General features: G+C 63.1%; 4 protein-coding genes across 4 annotated transcripts; 2 read left to right on the plus strand and 2 right to left on the minus strand.

Annotated features, from left to right (window-relative positions):
• Nucleotides 1–2,736: 2,736 nt before the first annotated feature.
• On the plus strand, nt 2,737–4,817 carry SPBR_02482 (uncharacterized protein; the record flags this gene model as incomplete). The annotated part of the gene is made up of 2 exons (XM_040760785.1): nt 2,737–3,723; nt 3,801–4,817. 2 exons carry the CDS (start codon nt 2,737–2,739, stop codon nt 4,815–4,817), a joined length of 2,004 nt encoding a protein of 667 aa, XP_040621198.1.
• A 321-nt stretch (nt 4,818–5,138) lies between these two features.
• SPBR_02200 (uncharacterized protein) lies at nt 5,139–9,143 on the minus strand (the record flags this gene model as incomplete). The annotated part of the gene is made up of 3 exons (XM_040760503.1): nt 5,139–8,541; nt 8,816–8,973; nt 9,090–9,143. The coding sequence occupies 3 exons, from the start codon at nt 9,141–9,143 to the stop codon at nt 5,139–5,141; spliced, it is 3,615 nt and encodes a 1,204-aa protein (XP_040621199.1).
• Nucleotides 9,144–10,798: 1,655 nt separating this feature from the next.
• SPBR_02271 (c6 zinc finger domain containing protein) lies at nt 10,799–13,945 on the plus strand (the record flags this gene model as incomplete). The annotated part of the gene is made up of 1 exon (XM_040760574.1): nt 10,799–13,945. One exon carries the CDS (start codon nt 10,799–10,801, stop codon nt 13,943–13,945), a length of 3,147 nt encoding a protein of 1,048 aa, XP_040621200.1.
• A 308-nt stretch (nt 13,946–14,253) lies between these two features.
• SPBR_02761 (uncharacterized protein) lies at nt 14,254–15,747 on the minus strand (the record flags this gene model as incomplete). The annotated part of the gene is made up of 1 exon (XM_040761064.1): nt 14,254–15,747. The coding sequence occupies one exon, from the start codon at nt 15,745–15,747 to the stop codon at nt 14,254–14,256; it is 1,494 nt and encodes a 497-aa protein (XP_040621201.1).
• Nucleotides 15,748–16,371: the final 624 nt, after the last annotated feature.

A 16,371-nucleotide genomic window follows, 5' to 3' on the forward strand; every position in this document is an offset into this window, starting at 1 on the left:
TTGAGATTTGCCGTCACAGTCAAACACAGGTCTCGGTCCAGCCCACATGCGGTGGACGGCAGACTACGAAGAACATCTGGCCGGCAAGGTCTGTCTGAGTACTTCAGTGTACGATGTATCCGCCGTCATCGCAAAACATGGAGATGGGAGACAGTTGTGCGAGAGAGGATGTCCTGCGTTGTACAACGACACGATGCTTCTCCCTGCAATCTTTCTCTTTCTCTGAAGAGAATGTACTAGCAAGATTTATAGGGCAGGGATCGGCCTTTACACTGAGGCGCACGGCAGACCACGCGCTGGTTTAGTCACCTTCCCCTCCAAGAGCAGATCGCCGGGGACGAGAAATGAGATACTGTTGGATGTCTGTGAGTAGTTGGACGTTGATAGGGCGGACCACCAAGTCTGGTTGGCGGTCAACAGGGATCAAGCAAGACAAGGCCGTCAACGACAGTGGTGGACATCACATGTCGGATCAATACTGTTGTTTTGGGAGCTGCGGAGAGAGGCTCCTTTCCCGTCGTTGTTTCACAACTGTCCAAATGTAAAAACGGGAAAGAAAACGGCGGGTATGTTGTGCCCTACAGAGTGCGAACGGTCGCTGTTTTAGACGAATGTGGACCTGCCTTTCTTCTTTCTTTCCCATACGTAGTTGTGCGTTTGTGCGTCAGGGTCTTGATAAATGCCTCGAGGGAAAACTGCTCGCAGAGGATGGGAATGTGAGGGTGTTCGAGAATGACATTTGTACAGCCTACACGAGACACGTTCAGACACGCAGCCTCGAGGGTGTCTCTCGCCTTGAGTTGCTTTGATTCTGGATTGTCACAACGGTATTCACGCGGCGTACGCTGTAGCACTTGACGCCGCATTGCTGGTTGCAGTCTTGTTTGCCACTTTCCGGTTCAGGCACCTGCTTGATGCGGCAGCTGCTGAATGGACCAGGTACCATTGTCCGGCAGATTTAAATTGCGGTTTAATTAAACCCTGCGCGGTCGCCCTACGCATTTATTAATAGCACCGAGCCAACCAGTAGACGATGCCTCCTGTGCTCATGCTCTCCTCTCTGGCCGAGGTCGTGTGCCTCTTCATGGCCCTTACATCGCACAGGGACTCATGCACAGAGTAATTACATGTACGCCGCAACCATGATTCGCGAGATCTGCCATCGGCACGGAGGAGTCCCGATTGCCGGCGTCCGAGCGGCACCTTATTTTGGACTTGGCAGAACAAAGAGAGCAAGGCGGCTCGACGGGGACAACTGTTGTCCGGCTTACGTGAAAACGAATAAGGGCGTAATGGGCCTCTCGAGCAGAGGACACAATGAGCAGCGACGACGAATGGGAGACTTTCGTTATGTTTTCTTTCCGGTTCGGAATTGACCAACAGAATAAGACTCGTCCGTCCGGACCTGCTCTGCCCTGATCAAACAGCTTCGATAGCCACAGTGCATCGGATGGCGGCATTGCAGCTCCAAATTGTGCACCACGCATTTCGTCATCTGCAGAGGGACCGCCTAGCCACGCAGGGATCTGGACAAGACGACGGTCCTCAGAGTCTACGTATGCTGTATCTTCTTTTGGCACAATGGCTGCGCGCTGCACTGCATTTACGCCTGTTGATGATTAATGTCGCTGGCGCGATAGCCTGCCGTCGTCTAATACAGCCAACCACTACGGAGCATTAATACAGGGCATCGGCTCGGGCTCCATGCACCAAATCATACGCCAGGGCTACTCCTTGCTTTGCTGCATCGCGCCGATGGCGGCCGGGGAGTGGAGATACAGTAAAAGTCCGCGGAGGGACGACGGGTGGCCCCCGCAGCTGCCACCCCCATCCTCCCAGCGGTTGACAAAGCAAAGCAGCCAACTCTGCAAACGTGCAATCTGATTAGCTTTTCCACACACGGCTGTCGCTTGTCTCCCTTCTCGCCTTGGCTTCCCGCTGCCGATTGCGCCTTTCCGAGAGGATTGTGCATAGTACGAGCCTCCGCGAACGGTGAGAGAGCCGTTCGTCCCAATTACTAAGGGACTGTAGCTCGCCGTGAACAAGTACGACATAGAAGAAGGGTAGTAGGTCCCTGTCAATTGTTTTCCCGTCATTCTGTTCCCCAACATCTCTCCTCCTCCCATCTCTCCTCCTGTTTCTTGCGGTCAGCATCTCGCCACTGCAGCGCCGGAGGCACATCACCACGCCGAACGAAGAGGCTCAACAGCCAAACAAAACTAGCATTTAGTGCCGTGGGGAAGGGAACGGTCTGACTTCGTCAGCCTCATTAAAACACTTTCCTCTTTCGTCACGTCTCCCCTTAGTCTGCTGATTTTTCTGTCGTATTTTGCGGTGCAGCATTTGGCCCAACGTCTCGCTTTCCTCGTACAGACCTCACTATTTCCTATCTGGCACGGCAGGCCGTTGTGAAAGTTTGACCCAGGGAAACTCTTCTTCCTGAACGGCAGCACGAGGCCAAGTGACGATTTGTTTTTACCATTGTTTTACCATTGTTTCTACCGTTGTTTCTACCTGCTCTTTTTTGTTTCCCTTCGCGCCTGCCTCATCTACTTCGTCGTTCGTCGCTGCACCTTCCTCTTTCCTCGTTTGTCCACTTTGGCCGGCATCCGCTCGCTCCTTCCCGGCTACGCACGTCGTATCCCACCTTCGCTTTTGGGACGTCCCGCACTGGATGGTTCCTTCCTCACAGGTCAACCCAGAAGACAGGATTCATCTATCCGCACTTTCCGCGCCATGGCCGCCAGTGAACGGACACCGCTGCTCTCGACAGCATCGACGGCGACCACCGTCACCGCCAACACCTCGGCCGCAGCAACGCCCGTCGACGCCGACGCCACGCTCTCCCGGCCGCTCTCCAAAGATGGCGTCGACGCCGTCACGGCCACCCCGAAAACGAGCTGGCTGGCGTCGCTCTGGAGCCCGGCCAACCGCGTGCTGCTCGTCGGCTTCATCATCTCGCTGAGCTTCAGCTTCACGCAGGTGACCATCTTCTATGCGTTCCGCCTCATGGAGTGCGACGTGTTCTACAGCAACCACCCGCCATTCACGGGCCCCGGCGACCGCTGCAGCCGCAACGAGATCACCGCGGGCACGGCGCGGCAGGTCAGCCTGCTGGGCATCAGCACCACCTTTTGTGGCACGTGGAACCTCTTCATCTCGGGCCGGCAGGTCAAGCGCCTGGGCCCGCGCGCCGCCCTGGTCCTGCAGACGTCGATCCCGGCCCTGCGCGTGGCGACGCAGGTCGTCGGCGTCTACGCGGGCGGGCAGGCCGGCATCTGGATCTTCCAGGTGACGCAGATCATCACGGTGCTGGGCGGGCCCGCGGGCTACATCCTGGTGGTCAACACCATTGCCGGCGAGGTCGTCGCGCCCATTGAGCGGACGGCGCTGTTTGGCAAGCTGCAGGGCGTCATCATGCTGGGCATGGCCATCGGGCTGCTGCTGGGCGGCGTGGTGGGCGACACGTTTGGCATCGTGCGGCCCTTCCAGACGGCCTTTTTCCTGTTTCTGTTTGCGAGCGCCTTTGCGCACTACGCCATGCCGTACATCTCGCCCGAGTCGCTGAGCGGACCCGGCGCCAAGACGAACCGGCCCGGCGGCCTGGCCGGGTTCCTGGAGCCGCTCAAGGTCATGCTGCCGCAAAAAATCCGTCTCCGCGCGGGCCGCGTGGCCAGCCACTACGGCATCTTCTTTCTCTGCTGCGGTGAATTCCTGGGTGTCGTACGTCCTTCTCTCCTCGTCTCTCCGTTCCTCGTCTCTTGTCCCGTCCGACAAACCACTGTTACTAACGTGCCCAGCTCGCCACCGGATACGCGCCGATGCTCCTGCAGATGTACGCGACGGCCACGTTCGACTTTGACCAGACCAACAACGGCTGGCTCATGTCGGGCAACGCCTTTATGCGTGCCTTTTTCCTCGTCTTGATCTTCCCGCGCATCATCGATGCCGGCCGCGCCTGGTTTGCACGTCGGGCCCGTGAGGAGCGCAGGGCCAAGCGGACGAACCGCCGGCTGTCGTCGTCGTCGTCATCATCGTCTGCGACCGTGTCCACAACCGCCAAGACGCCCAAAGCAACCGTCAAATCCTATGGCGCGACAGCCACGTCCCCGTCGAGCAGCAGCAGCAGCAGCAGCAGCAACAGCGCGGCCGCCACAGCCGTCGCCACCCCCGTCATCCCCGACATCCCCACGCAACCCGAGCAGTTTGACGCCCCCAACGCCACGCTCGTCGAGGAAGAGCCGATCTTGGTGACGGTGCCCACGGGCGAGTCCAGTCCTCTGGCCCACGGCGACGACGGCGACGACGCCGAGGACGCCGCGACGGCCGCCGCCGACGACGAAAAGGCCGCGTACGCGTTTGACCTCTTCTTTCTGCGGTGGAGCCTGCTGGTGGACGGCATCATCACGGCGGGCGCCGCGCTGGGCACGCAGCCGTGGCACATGTACCTGATCACGGTGCTGCTGCCGTTTGGGTCCGGCTCGGCGCCGGCGGCCAAGGGCGTCATCACGACCATGTGCCCGTCGTCGCAGCGGGCGGACGCGCTCAACGCCATTACGCTCGTGGAAAACATGGCGCGGCTGGCGACGCTGGGCCTGTTTGGCTACGTCTTCGCGGCGCTGGCCGACGTGGGGCAGGCGCAGCTGACGTTTTACTGCAACGGCGCGCTGGCCGTGGTGGCCATGGCGGTGCTCATGTTCTCGCACTTTCCGCCGCGGGACAGCGTGCTGGTGGAGGCGGGCGAAGCGGAGGCGGGCGAAGCGGAGGCGGACACTGTGGCGGCAGCCGAGACCGAGGCGGACTCTATAGAGGCATAAGACGCTGGGCGGTTGGATGTCGTCACGACATAAGACGAGACAAAGACGGACCACGTGTCACAAATTTCGCGAGACGTTCAAAAGCCAGTTGCGCGTTGGCGTTGGCCTTGTTTTCCTTTCCTGCTTGCATGTATTGTGCAGTGTTTTTGATTTAGATTGGCCTGCATACATTGGAGCCGTTGTAGTATTTGTATTGGATGTCTTGCTACTCTCACGCCGACGACACGTCCGCATCGATGTGCTGTGTGTCACTTCATTGTTTGTCCTTCATTTTGATTCCTATTTACATTACAGTGTTTCCCCCTTTCTTCGTTCCCTCGTTCACGCCCTATACACCTGTTCACAGTTCGTGGTGGCCGTGCCGCCCAGCGTGCCCGGCGTGTCGGCAAACGTCGTGGCATTGTAGGTGCCGATGTGGTCGCGGCCGACAAAGAAACTCTCGGGCGGGCCCAGGTAGGACGGCCGGACGCCGCCGGTGTCGACGACAATCTTCTGGACGACGACGCTGGGCAGCAGGGCCTGGATGCGGAGCGTGTACGCCTGGGGCGTGGACGCGAGTGCAAACGAGGTGGTGGTGTGGTTGCCGGTCAGGCCCCAGACGCTGTCGCCGGCGGCGGCGCCCCAGCCGGCGGGCATGTCGGCGCCGATGGAGGGGCCGACGGGCTGGACATGGACGGGCGCTGGGGGTGGCGATGACGACGACGGGTACAGGGCGATGGTGTACTCGAGGGGAATGTCGTCGCCGAGGTAATTTTGCGACGGCGAGAGGTAGACGGTGACGTTGGCGGTGGTGTTGGCAAAGAGGTACAGGGCGTACTCGAGGGCGGGGGCGGTGGCGGCGGTCAGCTTCTCGGTGGTCAGGGGCCAGAGGCCGACGCCGCTGCTGGTGCGGCCGTAGTCGCGGAAGGTGTGGTAGGTGACGTTGGGCCCCGCCGGCGCCGGCACAATGCGCTGGTAATGCGCGCCGTCGATGGCCACGGTGCCGTCGGACTCGACAAAGCCGCGCGCAAAGGCGGCGGGCACGCGGCGGACGACGACGGGCACGAGGACGGCGGCGGGCTTGAAGCCGTAGCGGTCGAGGCCGCGGCAGGCGCTGGTGATGTTGATGCGGACGGTGGTGGAGGCGGCGACCTGCGACCAGTCGTGGACCGAGACGTGGACGCGCGTGTCGCTGCCGTTCTCCCCGACGGTGCCGGCGGCCGGCGACAGCGACACCCACGGCACGCTGGCGGCGGCGGTCCACGCACAGGCCTCGACGCCGCGCGAGAAGACGTCAAAGTAGCGGCGGGGCGGGCCAAAGGGGTCGAGCGGCGGCGTGGTGAGGGTGTTGCCCGAGTTGGCGTGGAACTTGTCGTCGCCGGGGACGGTGGCGTTGGCGCCCTCGACGCCGACGCCGAGGGTGCCGGCGAGGGCGGCAAAGGCGGTCTGCACATAGGTGACGGCGGGCAGGGTGTTGCGCATGGGCTGCTGCCAGTAGCCGTCGTAGCCGAGGTGCGTCTGGTCCATCATGTGCGCCCACTTGCCGCCCAGCAGCGCGTTCCAGCGGCGCGTCAGGTCGGCGTCGGCGGCCGAGGCGTCGAGCAGCGTCTGGATGGCGGCGTTGGCGGCGTTGCGCTTCTGGCCGGCGTACAGGGCGTTGGTGGCGGCGGCCGTGTGGATGCGGTGCACGAGGGCGCCCGCGAGCACGGGGTGCAGCACCGTCTCGAAAAAGGCCGCCTGGTCCGCGGCGGCGAGGCCGTCGTGCACCTGCTGGGCGTCGTCCACGAGGGCGGCCCACTGCGCGAGCACGGCGTCGGCCTCGCCGTAGTGGAGCACCGAGTACGTCTGCGGCTCGACGAGCTCAAACTTGCGGCGGCTGGCGTACATGCTGTAGCGGGCGACGATGCTGGCGACGGCCGCGGGGTCGGCGGACGCAAACTCGCGCCGCGCCCACGCCGCGGTCCACTCGCCGACGGCGCTATGGCGTGCGGCGGCACCCCCGCTGCCCCCATAGCCCCAGCGCGGCTGGTCGTACGCGAGGTCGAAAAAGTGGCTGACGGGCAGCTCGAGGCCCTTGAGGTCGCCGACGTTGGCGACCCAGATGCGGTCGGCGCCGCGCGCAAAGGCCAGCCCGAGCTGCTCGGCCGTCTTGGCCAGCTGCACGGTGTTGATCCACTTGTAGTCGCGCGGGTCGCCGACGTAGTCGAAGTGGTAGTAGACGCCGGCGCCGCCCGCGCGGCGCTGCTCGGACGCGCGCGGCAGCCGGCGCACGTTGCCCCAGTTGTCGTCGGACCACAGCAGCGTGACGTCGTCGGGCACGGCGAGGCCCGCAAAGACGTACGACTGCACCTCCTTGTAGAGGCACCACATCTGCGGCACGTCGCGGACGTCGGCGTCAAGGCCGTCGGCGAGAATCTGCCGCTGGTGGGCGACCAGCGTGCTGAGCATGGCCACGATGCTGGCGGTGCCCAGGCCCTCGATGGCCGTGTCGCCGGTGCCGCGCATGCCCAGGGTCCACAGCGCGTTGCGCGCGTACGGCGCGGCCCGCTGCACGCCGTAGCGGAAGTAGGCGTCGATGGTCTGGTTGTTGAGGTTGTACGCCCAGGGCCCGGCGCCGGCCGCCGTGTAGAAGGCGCCAAACTCGTTCTGCGCGCGCATCATCGGCTCCGTGTGCGAGCTGCCCAGCACAATCTCAAAGGCGTCGGCCAGCGGCTGGCTCGCCGGGTCGTCGACCTCGAACATGGTCGCCCAGACGGCCGGCCACAGGTAGTTGGCGCGCAGGCGCAGCAGCAGCTCAAAGACGAGCGCGTAGAACGCGGCGCCAAAGCCGGCGGTGCCCGCAGCGACGCCCGTGTCGGCCCAGCGCGTGGCCACCCAGTCCGTGAGCGCCGGCTGCTCGTCGTTGAGAAACAGGCCGCGGTAGCGCACGGACGGCGACGCCTGGACCTTGCGCGTGGGCAGCGCAAAGATGCCGCCCGTTGCCGGCCCCTGCGCCACGGCCACGTCCGCCCAAAAGTACCACGGCGACACGCCCATCTGCTCGCTGACGTCGTACAGCCCGTAGATGGTGCCGCGCGGGTCGCTGCCGGCAATCACGAGCGCGCGGCCGGCTCCCGGCACCACCGACGACACGTCGGCCACGACGCTGACAAACGCCTCCCACTGGCCACGGGCGACGGGCGCCAGGTCGCCCAGCAGGCCGGCCGCCGCCAGCGCGTCCACCACGGCCGAGTGACCCAGCGTGCCGGCCACAATCACGGTGCTGGCATTGGCCGGCGCGGCGTACGCGGGGCCCGCGAAGCTGGCCGTCCCCGTCGTGCTGTACACCGTGTTGTTCTTGTTGTTGACGGGGTGGTAGGTGTAGGAGGCCGGCGCCGCGCCGGCCGCGCCGTTGGACAGCGTCAGGTTGGTGCCGGTGACGCGGCCAAAGTCGACCGCCAGGTCGCCGGCCGCGCGGATGACGCCCCAGTAGTCGTTGGACGAGACCAGGATCCGGCCGGGCGACGATGCCGCGGCGGCGCCACCGGCCAGCTGCAGACTGCCGGCGACGGAGTTGTTGAAGGCGATGATGCGCTGCTGGCCGAGTGCGGCGACGTGGGCGGCCGTGGTGGCCAGCACGGCCAATGTCGTGCAGATGCGTCGACGAAGCATGGTCGGGTCGGTGCTGTCGATCCGAGCAGGTGGCGGCGTGATGATCACAGGAGCGTCGAGGTGCGTGGCGAGACGCACGTAGAAGATACGCAGCCTTGAGTGCTCGGGTGGAGGCAGAGCGGAAACAAATAGAGCAAGAAAACGAAAACCAGGAGAGCTCGACCCGTTGTATTAATTAATACACGCACCTCGCTTGTCTCCCCCTTCATCTGTACTCCGTACCTCAATATCCATCCCGGCCAGCCCGTCCCGGGGAGGGGACGCTCGGTTCACCTCTGCATCGCATGCCCACCATGAAAGCCACGAATGCCACGAATGCCACGAATGCCACGAATATCACGGTCAACGGCACGTCGGCGCGCACTCACGAGGCCAAGAGGCCAAGAGGCCAAGACGGCCACTGCGACCGTCTCATCGTGGGAGGGAAACGAGGAAACGATCGTCGCGGATGGCGTTCGTAGTTTTGTTGATTATCGTCACAATGCCGGCCCACGACTGCTTGGCAGCGGAGGAACATGGCCGTCGTCTGCAGTTGTCTGTGTCTTGTTGTCACTGTGTCAATGCAGCCCATAGTCTCACTATTGGCAAGGCGCTTGTATGTCGTAGACTTGCATTTAGCCAAAAGGCAGTCTCGGCACAAACATGGTAGTCTGGCCCAAAACGTCGACGATCCCTGCTCATATGAATTACCTCCATTCTGGCGCCTAGTGGAAACTGTTATTTATCCATCAATCGGAAGAGAGAATGGCGTAAAGGAAGTGCGTGCAATAATAGAACTTATTAATAAAGGACGACATAAAACTGAAGCGGGCACGGCCCCAAGCATGCTATCCGAGTCAAAGTCGATTTACATGAGATCCGACATCGACAATGTGACGCCATGCTTTCCAGTTGGGCCGTTGTGGCGGTCAGGAGTGGTGAGGTGGTTCAACGAGGACATAACTATACTATGAGTTGGATGTGATATATTTATTTTCATGTTTACATGCCACTTTTTAATTTGAAATTATGAAGTATATCGATTATGAATTCAAACTCATTTTGTTATGAAAACGTGCATGATCGAGACCTGTGAAATATGAAACGTGTGAAAAAGAGTCATAAAAAACATAAAACATAAAACAAAACATAAAAAAAAACATAACAACCAATGCATATAAAATAAACTCAGCGAAATTATTCTCTTAAACTACTGCAATAAATCACTCAATCGTCCATTTACTACGGCACAACACACATCGGTTGGCTTCCCAGTACTCCTTCCATCCACGTGCTCTCGCGCCCTCTTCGTGAAGCCCTCGGTCCACATCGCCACATCGTCCACATTCCGTCACCGCTTTCCATCTTCCCTGACTCATTCCCATTCACTTTGCCTGTGGGACTCGTTTCGGCTCTTTTCGGCTCGTCCTGCCTTCTCTGGGGTTACCTCCACGGCGTTCCATGGAGGTCCTTGTTCGGCGGGCAGGATTCCTCCGCTTTCCGACGCAAAACGTAAGCATACGCAACACCACGTTATTGTGCAGTTTGTCTGCATTTATGACAACAAGCATGTCGTGCAAAGGTCTCTTTCCCTCGGTTTCCGAACAAGGGCTGCCAAAGGGCTGCCAATGCAACGGCAACTGCTGAGTGAGCTGCGCCTTTGTAGATGCCATCCGACAGAAGCCGCTTCACACCACTACAGGCAGAAGCGGTAAACAGAACCGAAGGGGTCCGTCATCGGCGTCGGTCGACCAGATATGCGACACCAATGACAGCGCGCGATAGCGTACGATTCGTACAGTGATGGAGACCATCCGCTATCAGATCATCAGATAAGCGCTGTAATTAAACCCGACGCCGACTGGTTGTTTTTCTCTGGGCGAAAATGGCCTGGAATTCGTCTTGTATAGCGGCATTGGCCCTGTAAGGCGCTGCGGCTGGTGCCTGGAATCTACTCGTCACCGTTTTCAGGCACTTCTTTCCTCCGACGGAGACGGGGATTACCGATTCACGACAAGAAAAGGAAGGAGCGAAGAAGGAAAGCAAAAGGAAGGAATCGAAACGGCAAGAGAGAAAGGAGCAGGAGAAAGAGGAAGCTGCTTGAAGATACAGAAAAACGTAACTAAAGAAACAGGAAACAAGAGAAAGCAACCGACAACTCGGAACTGCAGCGCGCCCTTCTTCTGACATTCTTGCGCGTCGGCCGAACATGTCCGCGCTGACTCTTTTTTTCTTGTTCTCTGCCAACCCGCCACTGAACGAGACACAGATCCAACCGGAACGTTTGCCTTGACAAACGACGACAGCACAAGATACAAAATACACCTTCACACCCTCACCACGTGCGCCCACGCGCCCCCTCTCACACACGCATGTCCGACGTCACGAGCACGCCGCCGCGGCCTGCGCGCAAACGCCGCCGCCCGGCCGTCGTCTGTGCCGAGTGCCGGCGCCGCAAGATTGCCTGCGACCGCAAGACGCCCTGCGGCCAGTGCGCGCTGCACCGTGTCGAGTGCGTCTACGTCACGGGGTCGGTGCCGCCGCCGTACGGCCGGCCGCTGCGCACGCCCGTCAGCCCTGGCGCGGGCGGTGCGGGGGGCGGAGGATCGGGGGAAGGGACAGGGACTGCTGCAGGGAATGGGAATAGGACTAGGACAGAGTCAGGCGCTGGCCGAGCTGGCCGAGCAGGCTCCGTCTCCGGGGACACCCCCCCAAAAACGACCTCGCCGCTCGACGACGACGACGACGAGGTGGCCCCCGGCGCCGAGCTGACCAACACCATGGTCTCGCTGGGCGAGCGGTCGTCTCGGTTCGGCGGCCGCCTGGCCAAGACGCGCCTGTTTGGCCGCTCGCACTGGATGAACAACATGGACGAGTTCAAGGACATGCACAGCCTCACGCACCTCGTGCACTTTGTCCCGGGCTCCGTCATCTACCAGTCGCTGCGCATGTGCAAGCGCATCGCGCGCGTCATCAAGGCGGACGAGCGCGCGCAGATTGCCGCCGCGTCCGAGCGGGGGGATGCCCTGTGGCTGGCGGTGCCGCCGCGCGCGGTGGCCGACCGGCTGGTGGCGCTGTACTTTGACGTGTTTGAGCCGCAGTTCCGCATCCTGCACATGCCCACGTTCCGGCGGGAGTACGAGGCGTTTCTGGCGGCGCGCGACCGGGACGAGGGACGAGACGAACGACACCAACGAAACCAACGACAGCAAAACGAGCCGTCGGCCGACTTTATGGTCAAGCTGCTGCTCGTGCTGGCCCTGGGCAGCTGCTTCTACGACGGCGACACGGACGACGGGGTGGGCGCGGAGGGCAGCCCAGACAGCGGCAGCACCCGGCCTGCGGGCACGACAGCCACGACAGCCGCGGCCGCAGCAGCAGCCGTCCACCGCCGCCTGCGCATGGCCGCCACGCGCGCCGTGCAGCGCATGGAGGCGACGCACTGCTCGCCGCTCGACAAGCACCGCCTGACCATGGACACGCTGCAGATCTACTGCCTCGTCACGCTGGCGCGCCAGACCACCGCGCTCGACCTCGGCGACGACCTCACCTGGTTCACGACGGGCGGCCTGCTGCACGCCGCCTTTGGCATGGGCCTCAACCGCGACCCGTCGCACTTCCGGTCGCTGTCGCTGGCGCAGGCCGAGATGCGCCGCCGGCTCTGGGCCACCATCTTGGAGCTCGTCGTCCACGCCAGCCTCGACCAGGGCATGCCGCCCCTCGTCGGCGCCGACGACTACGACTGCGCGCCGCCCGCGAACCTCGACGACGACGCGTTTGGCGTGGATGTGGACACGGCGGCGGCTGCATACGACCACCTCACGGTGGACCTGCCGATCCACGGCGTGGCCATGCCGGGGTACGGGACGACGGGGTCCGGGGCGAGCAAGAAGCGCAAGGGCGGACCGGGTGCCGACACAAATGATGGACAGGAGAGTGCACACCTCGACCGCGACCGCGACGGTCTGCTGCACCGTGGCGAGCCATGCGCCCCGGCACCGCGCCAGGGCCAGGGCCAGGGCCAGGGCCAGGGCCACCCCGACACGGTCTTCACGCAGACGAGCATGCAGCGCCTGCTGTACCGCTCGCTGCCCGTCCGCCTGCGCATCGCCAGGGCCCTCAACGGCCTGGGCGCGGGGCTGACGTACGAGCGCGCGCTGCAGCTGAGTGCCGATCTGCTGGAGGCGTGCCGCTACGCGGCGACGGCCTTGCGCGCCGCCCCCTTGATGTGGCGACGACCAGCCGGCTCCGGTACTCGGGAGGAGGCCGAGCGCGCCGCGTTCGCCCGGCTGCGCATCGCCTTTTACGAGATTCTGACGCGGCGCTTCCACCACGCGCTGCACTCGCCGTTTGCGCGCAAGGCCGGCAACAACGTGCAGTTCTTTTACTCGCGGCGCGCCCGCATCGAGACGGTGCTGCGGCTGCTGTCCTTTTTCCGGCGGGGGCCCGCGCCGACGTCGCCCCTGGCCAGCGACGGGCCCAGCGCCACCGAGCCGGCCAGCGGCATCCCCCTGGCGCTGCTGCAGCCCGCCGCCGCCGCCGACCCCTGCCGCCGGCTCTGGCTCGTCGGCCGCGGCATGCTCAAGTGCACGCTGGTCGACATCACGGCCACGGCCGTCATCGAGCTGATCCACCAGCTGCAGGAGCAGGAGGACGACGGGCCCGGCGCCGCCGCCGACCTGACGCTGTCGCAGCGCGAGCTCTACGACACCGTGCGCGCCCTCATCGACCTCGCGCACGCGCGCCTCGAGGCCGGCGAGACCAACGTCAAGGGCTACCTCTTCTTCCGCGGCGCCCTGGCCCAGGCCGACGCGCTGCTGCAGGGCCGGCCCGTGCGCCAGGTCATTGTCGCCGCGGCCCAGACGGCGTCCACGCGCACCATCAACACGCTCAAGGCCCTGGCGGCGCGGCGCGGCGCGGCCCTGCCGGACGACGCCGTCCTCGGCGGCAGCCACACGGGCGACGAGCTGGACGCGGTGGACGAGCTGGACGCGGTGGCGACGTCGACGGCGGTCACACCAGCCCTCGCAGCCAACACAAGGAATACCAGCTACAACGATAACAGCAGCAACAGCACCATCCACCCCTACAAACTCAACGTGTCCAGCGGCATGAGCAGCCTGTCCAACACGGCCTTTGCCGGCTTGACCAGCACCGGCGCCGGCACCGCCGGCACCGCCGGCACCGCCGTCACGGGCCCATTGCAGTTTGTGGGCATGGCCGAGCTGGGCACCGCCACGTTCGGCGATCTGGCACACGCCGCATCGGGCGCGTCAGGACTGGGACGCAACGCACCCATGGTGGACGGCGGCGGTGGTGACGTCGACTCGGGCATCCACCTGCCGTCGGCGGCCATGAGCAGCAACGGCGAGAGTCAAACCCCCAGCAACGCCAACACCAGCGCGGAGCAGGTCGACCAGTGGCTGATGATGGATCCGCCGGACGACTTTGGCCTGGGCAACTGGTTCTTTCCGTACAACGACCGGATCAACAACAGTTACGGGGGTGTGGACTGGTAGACTCGATGGCATAGACGGGCTTTTCGCTGGCGTTTGCTTGGCGGCGGATTCAACTCGCTGACGACTTTGTACCGTTACATGGCGAATCTTCTCACTCTGTGTATTTGTACTTGATACTCGCCCTCTATTTCTTCTCCACCATTCAGATACCTCTCCCATCCGCCTCGGCCATGACGATGATGAATCAATTCATACCGAAATACACGGAGCATAAATACAATGCATGACAAAACATGACAAAACACGACAAACACTGTTTGGTAATAGCCTGGTACAATAGCCTCCTGATCCTCACCCTGCCCTCCCACCTACTCGTCTTCGTACTTGACGCCCATCAGACCCCATTGCCGTTCCCCGTGCATGCCCTCCCGGTCGCCGCCCGTCGACAGCAGGACCGACGCGTTGTCCGCCTTGTCCGCCTTGTCCGCCTTGTCCCAGTCCATGTACAGCACCGTCGCGTCCTTGCCCAGCGTCAGCTTGAGCGCCGCCTCCAGCACGCTCGGCGCGTAGCGGTGGCGCGCCGCCCGGCCGCGGATCGTCGCCAGGATGTTGTCGGCGACGACGTCGGCCTGGGCGAAAGCCGCGCGCGCCATCTTGGGCCCGCCGGTCGCGGCCACGTCGCCGAGGGCAAACATGTCGGGCACAACTGTCTCGCGGGTCGTGCCGTCGGTCGTGCCGTCGGTCGTGCCGTCGGCCGTCGACATCGCCACCACCTGCAGGCCGGCGTTGACGCGCACTTCGCCCGACGGGGCCAGGGCGCCCGCATAGACGTCCTGCAGCAGCGCCGAGTTGGGCGTCTGGCCGGTGCACTGCAGAATGCAGTCGTACTCCTGGGAGCGGCCATCGGCGAACGTCAGCGTCCCGGGCGCGCCCGCCACGTCTGCGGTGTCGTCTGCGGTGTCGTCGGCAGTGTCGTCCGCGCCACCACCACCACCACCGCCACGCCGGTACGCAATGACCGCTCGCTGGCCCAGCTCGACATGGATGCCCTGCGTCTCCAGCACGCCCAGGACGTGCTCGTGCAGCCGCCGGCCGAACCGGTTGAGCAGCTGCGGCCGCGCGTGCACCAGCGTGACGTGCTTGTCGGCCACTGCGTCGTCGTCGTCTTTGTCGTCGTCTTTTTCGTCCTGGCCCTTTGCGACTCGTGCAGCATGGCGCGCCGCCACCACCCCCGCAAACGTCTTAATGTCCGTCGCCAGCTCCAGGCCCACCGCGCCGCCGCCCACGACGGCCACCGTGCGCGCCCGCCGGATGCGCGCCTGCAGCCCCCGCAGCTCGCGGCACGCCGCCGTCTTGTCGGCCGCGCCCCGCAGCTTGGCCGGCGGCCGCTGGGCGGCACCGGTGGCCACCACCAGGACGTCGTAGGCCACGGCCGCGCCCGACTCCAGCAGCACCGTCTTGGCGCCCGTCACGGCCACCGCCCGGCCCTGCACAAAACGGGCCACCTTCTTACCCGACGCCGACGCCGCGCCCCGGGCCAGCATCGTGGCGTAGGCCAGAAACGCCGTGCGCTCGTGGCCCGGCACGACGGCGCACCGCGGCAGCGCAAAGCTCCAGTTGAAGTGGCGGTTCTGGTCGACCAGCACCACCTGCCAGCCGGTCGGCAGCGAGTCGCAGAGCCGGGCCACGAGCCGGTAGCCGGCAAAGGAGCCGCCCACGACCAGGACCACCTTGGGAGCGTCGGTCGGGCCCTTGTACGTCCAGCGGTGGAGGAGGGCGCGCAGCTTGCGGACGAAGGCCTGGCCCGCCAAGCGAGGGAGGTGGGCGGCGAGCAAGCCGACAAAACGGAGTGTGTTGAACATGGTGGGGGGAGTGGGTGGGGGAGAAGGAGGGGGGGGGGGTAAGTCGAGAGTGGGAGAGTGGATGAAGGAGGATGGGCCGAGGAGGATAGTATTTTGAGGTGTCTCTGTGTTGGAGAAATGCAAACAGACTGACGGATGAGAGACGAGACAAGACGACAACGAACAAGAAAGACTGACGATGTAGGGCGTAATAAATAAGAAAACAAATGAAATAATAACAAATAAAACAACTGGAAGGAGACAAACAACTAGGCAAGTAAGACGGTGGCTACACGAGACGAGGCATCTTCACCGACATGGTGACGTGGTAGAGGACGTGTCGTCGTATTTGAGTAATATTACCACAGCAGGATCACAGGATTACTGGCTGCCTGGTGTAAAGAAGTACGACTTACAATGCCATCTGGTTGTAAGTCTGTCGGGGTCTCGGGGATAAGTTGCGACGAATCACATGGGAGTGAGGCATGAAAGGGACAAACATGGGCTTCGAATAGCAACAGGTCTCTCATACTGCCGTCGTCTATGTCGCAGCAAACTAAAACAGCACAGACAACTCCCACAGAACGGCCGGCTGAATGCCCCGTTCTTGCACATATATCTGCTCTTTCTCGTCGTATCCTTTGA

The sequence above is a fragment of the Sporothrix brasiliensis genome (genome assembly GCF_000820605.1).
Source record: "Sporothrix brasiliensis 5110 chromosome Unknown Cont17, whole genome shotgun sequence".
NCBI classification, from domain to species: Eukaryota; Fungi; Ascomycota; class Sordariomycetes; order Ophiostomatales; family Ophiostomataceae; genus Sporothrix; species Sporothrix brasiliensis.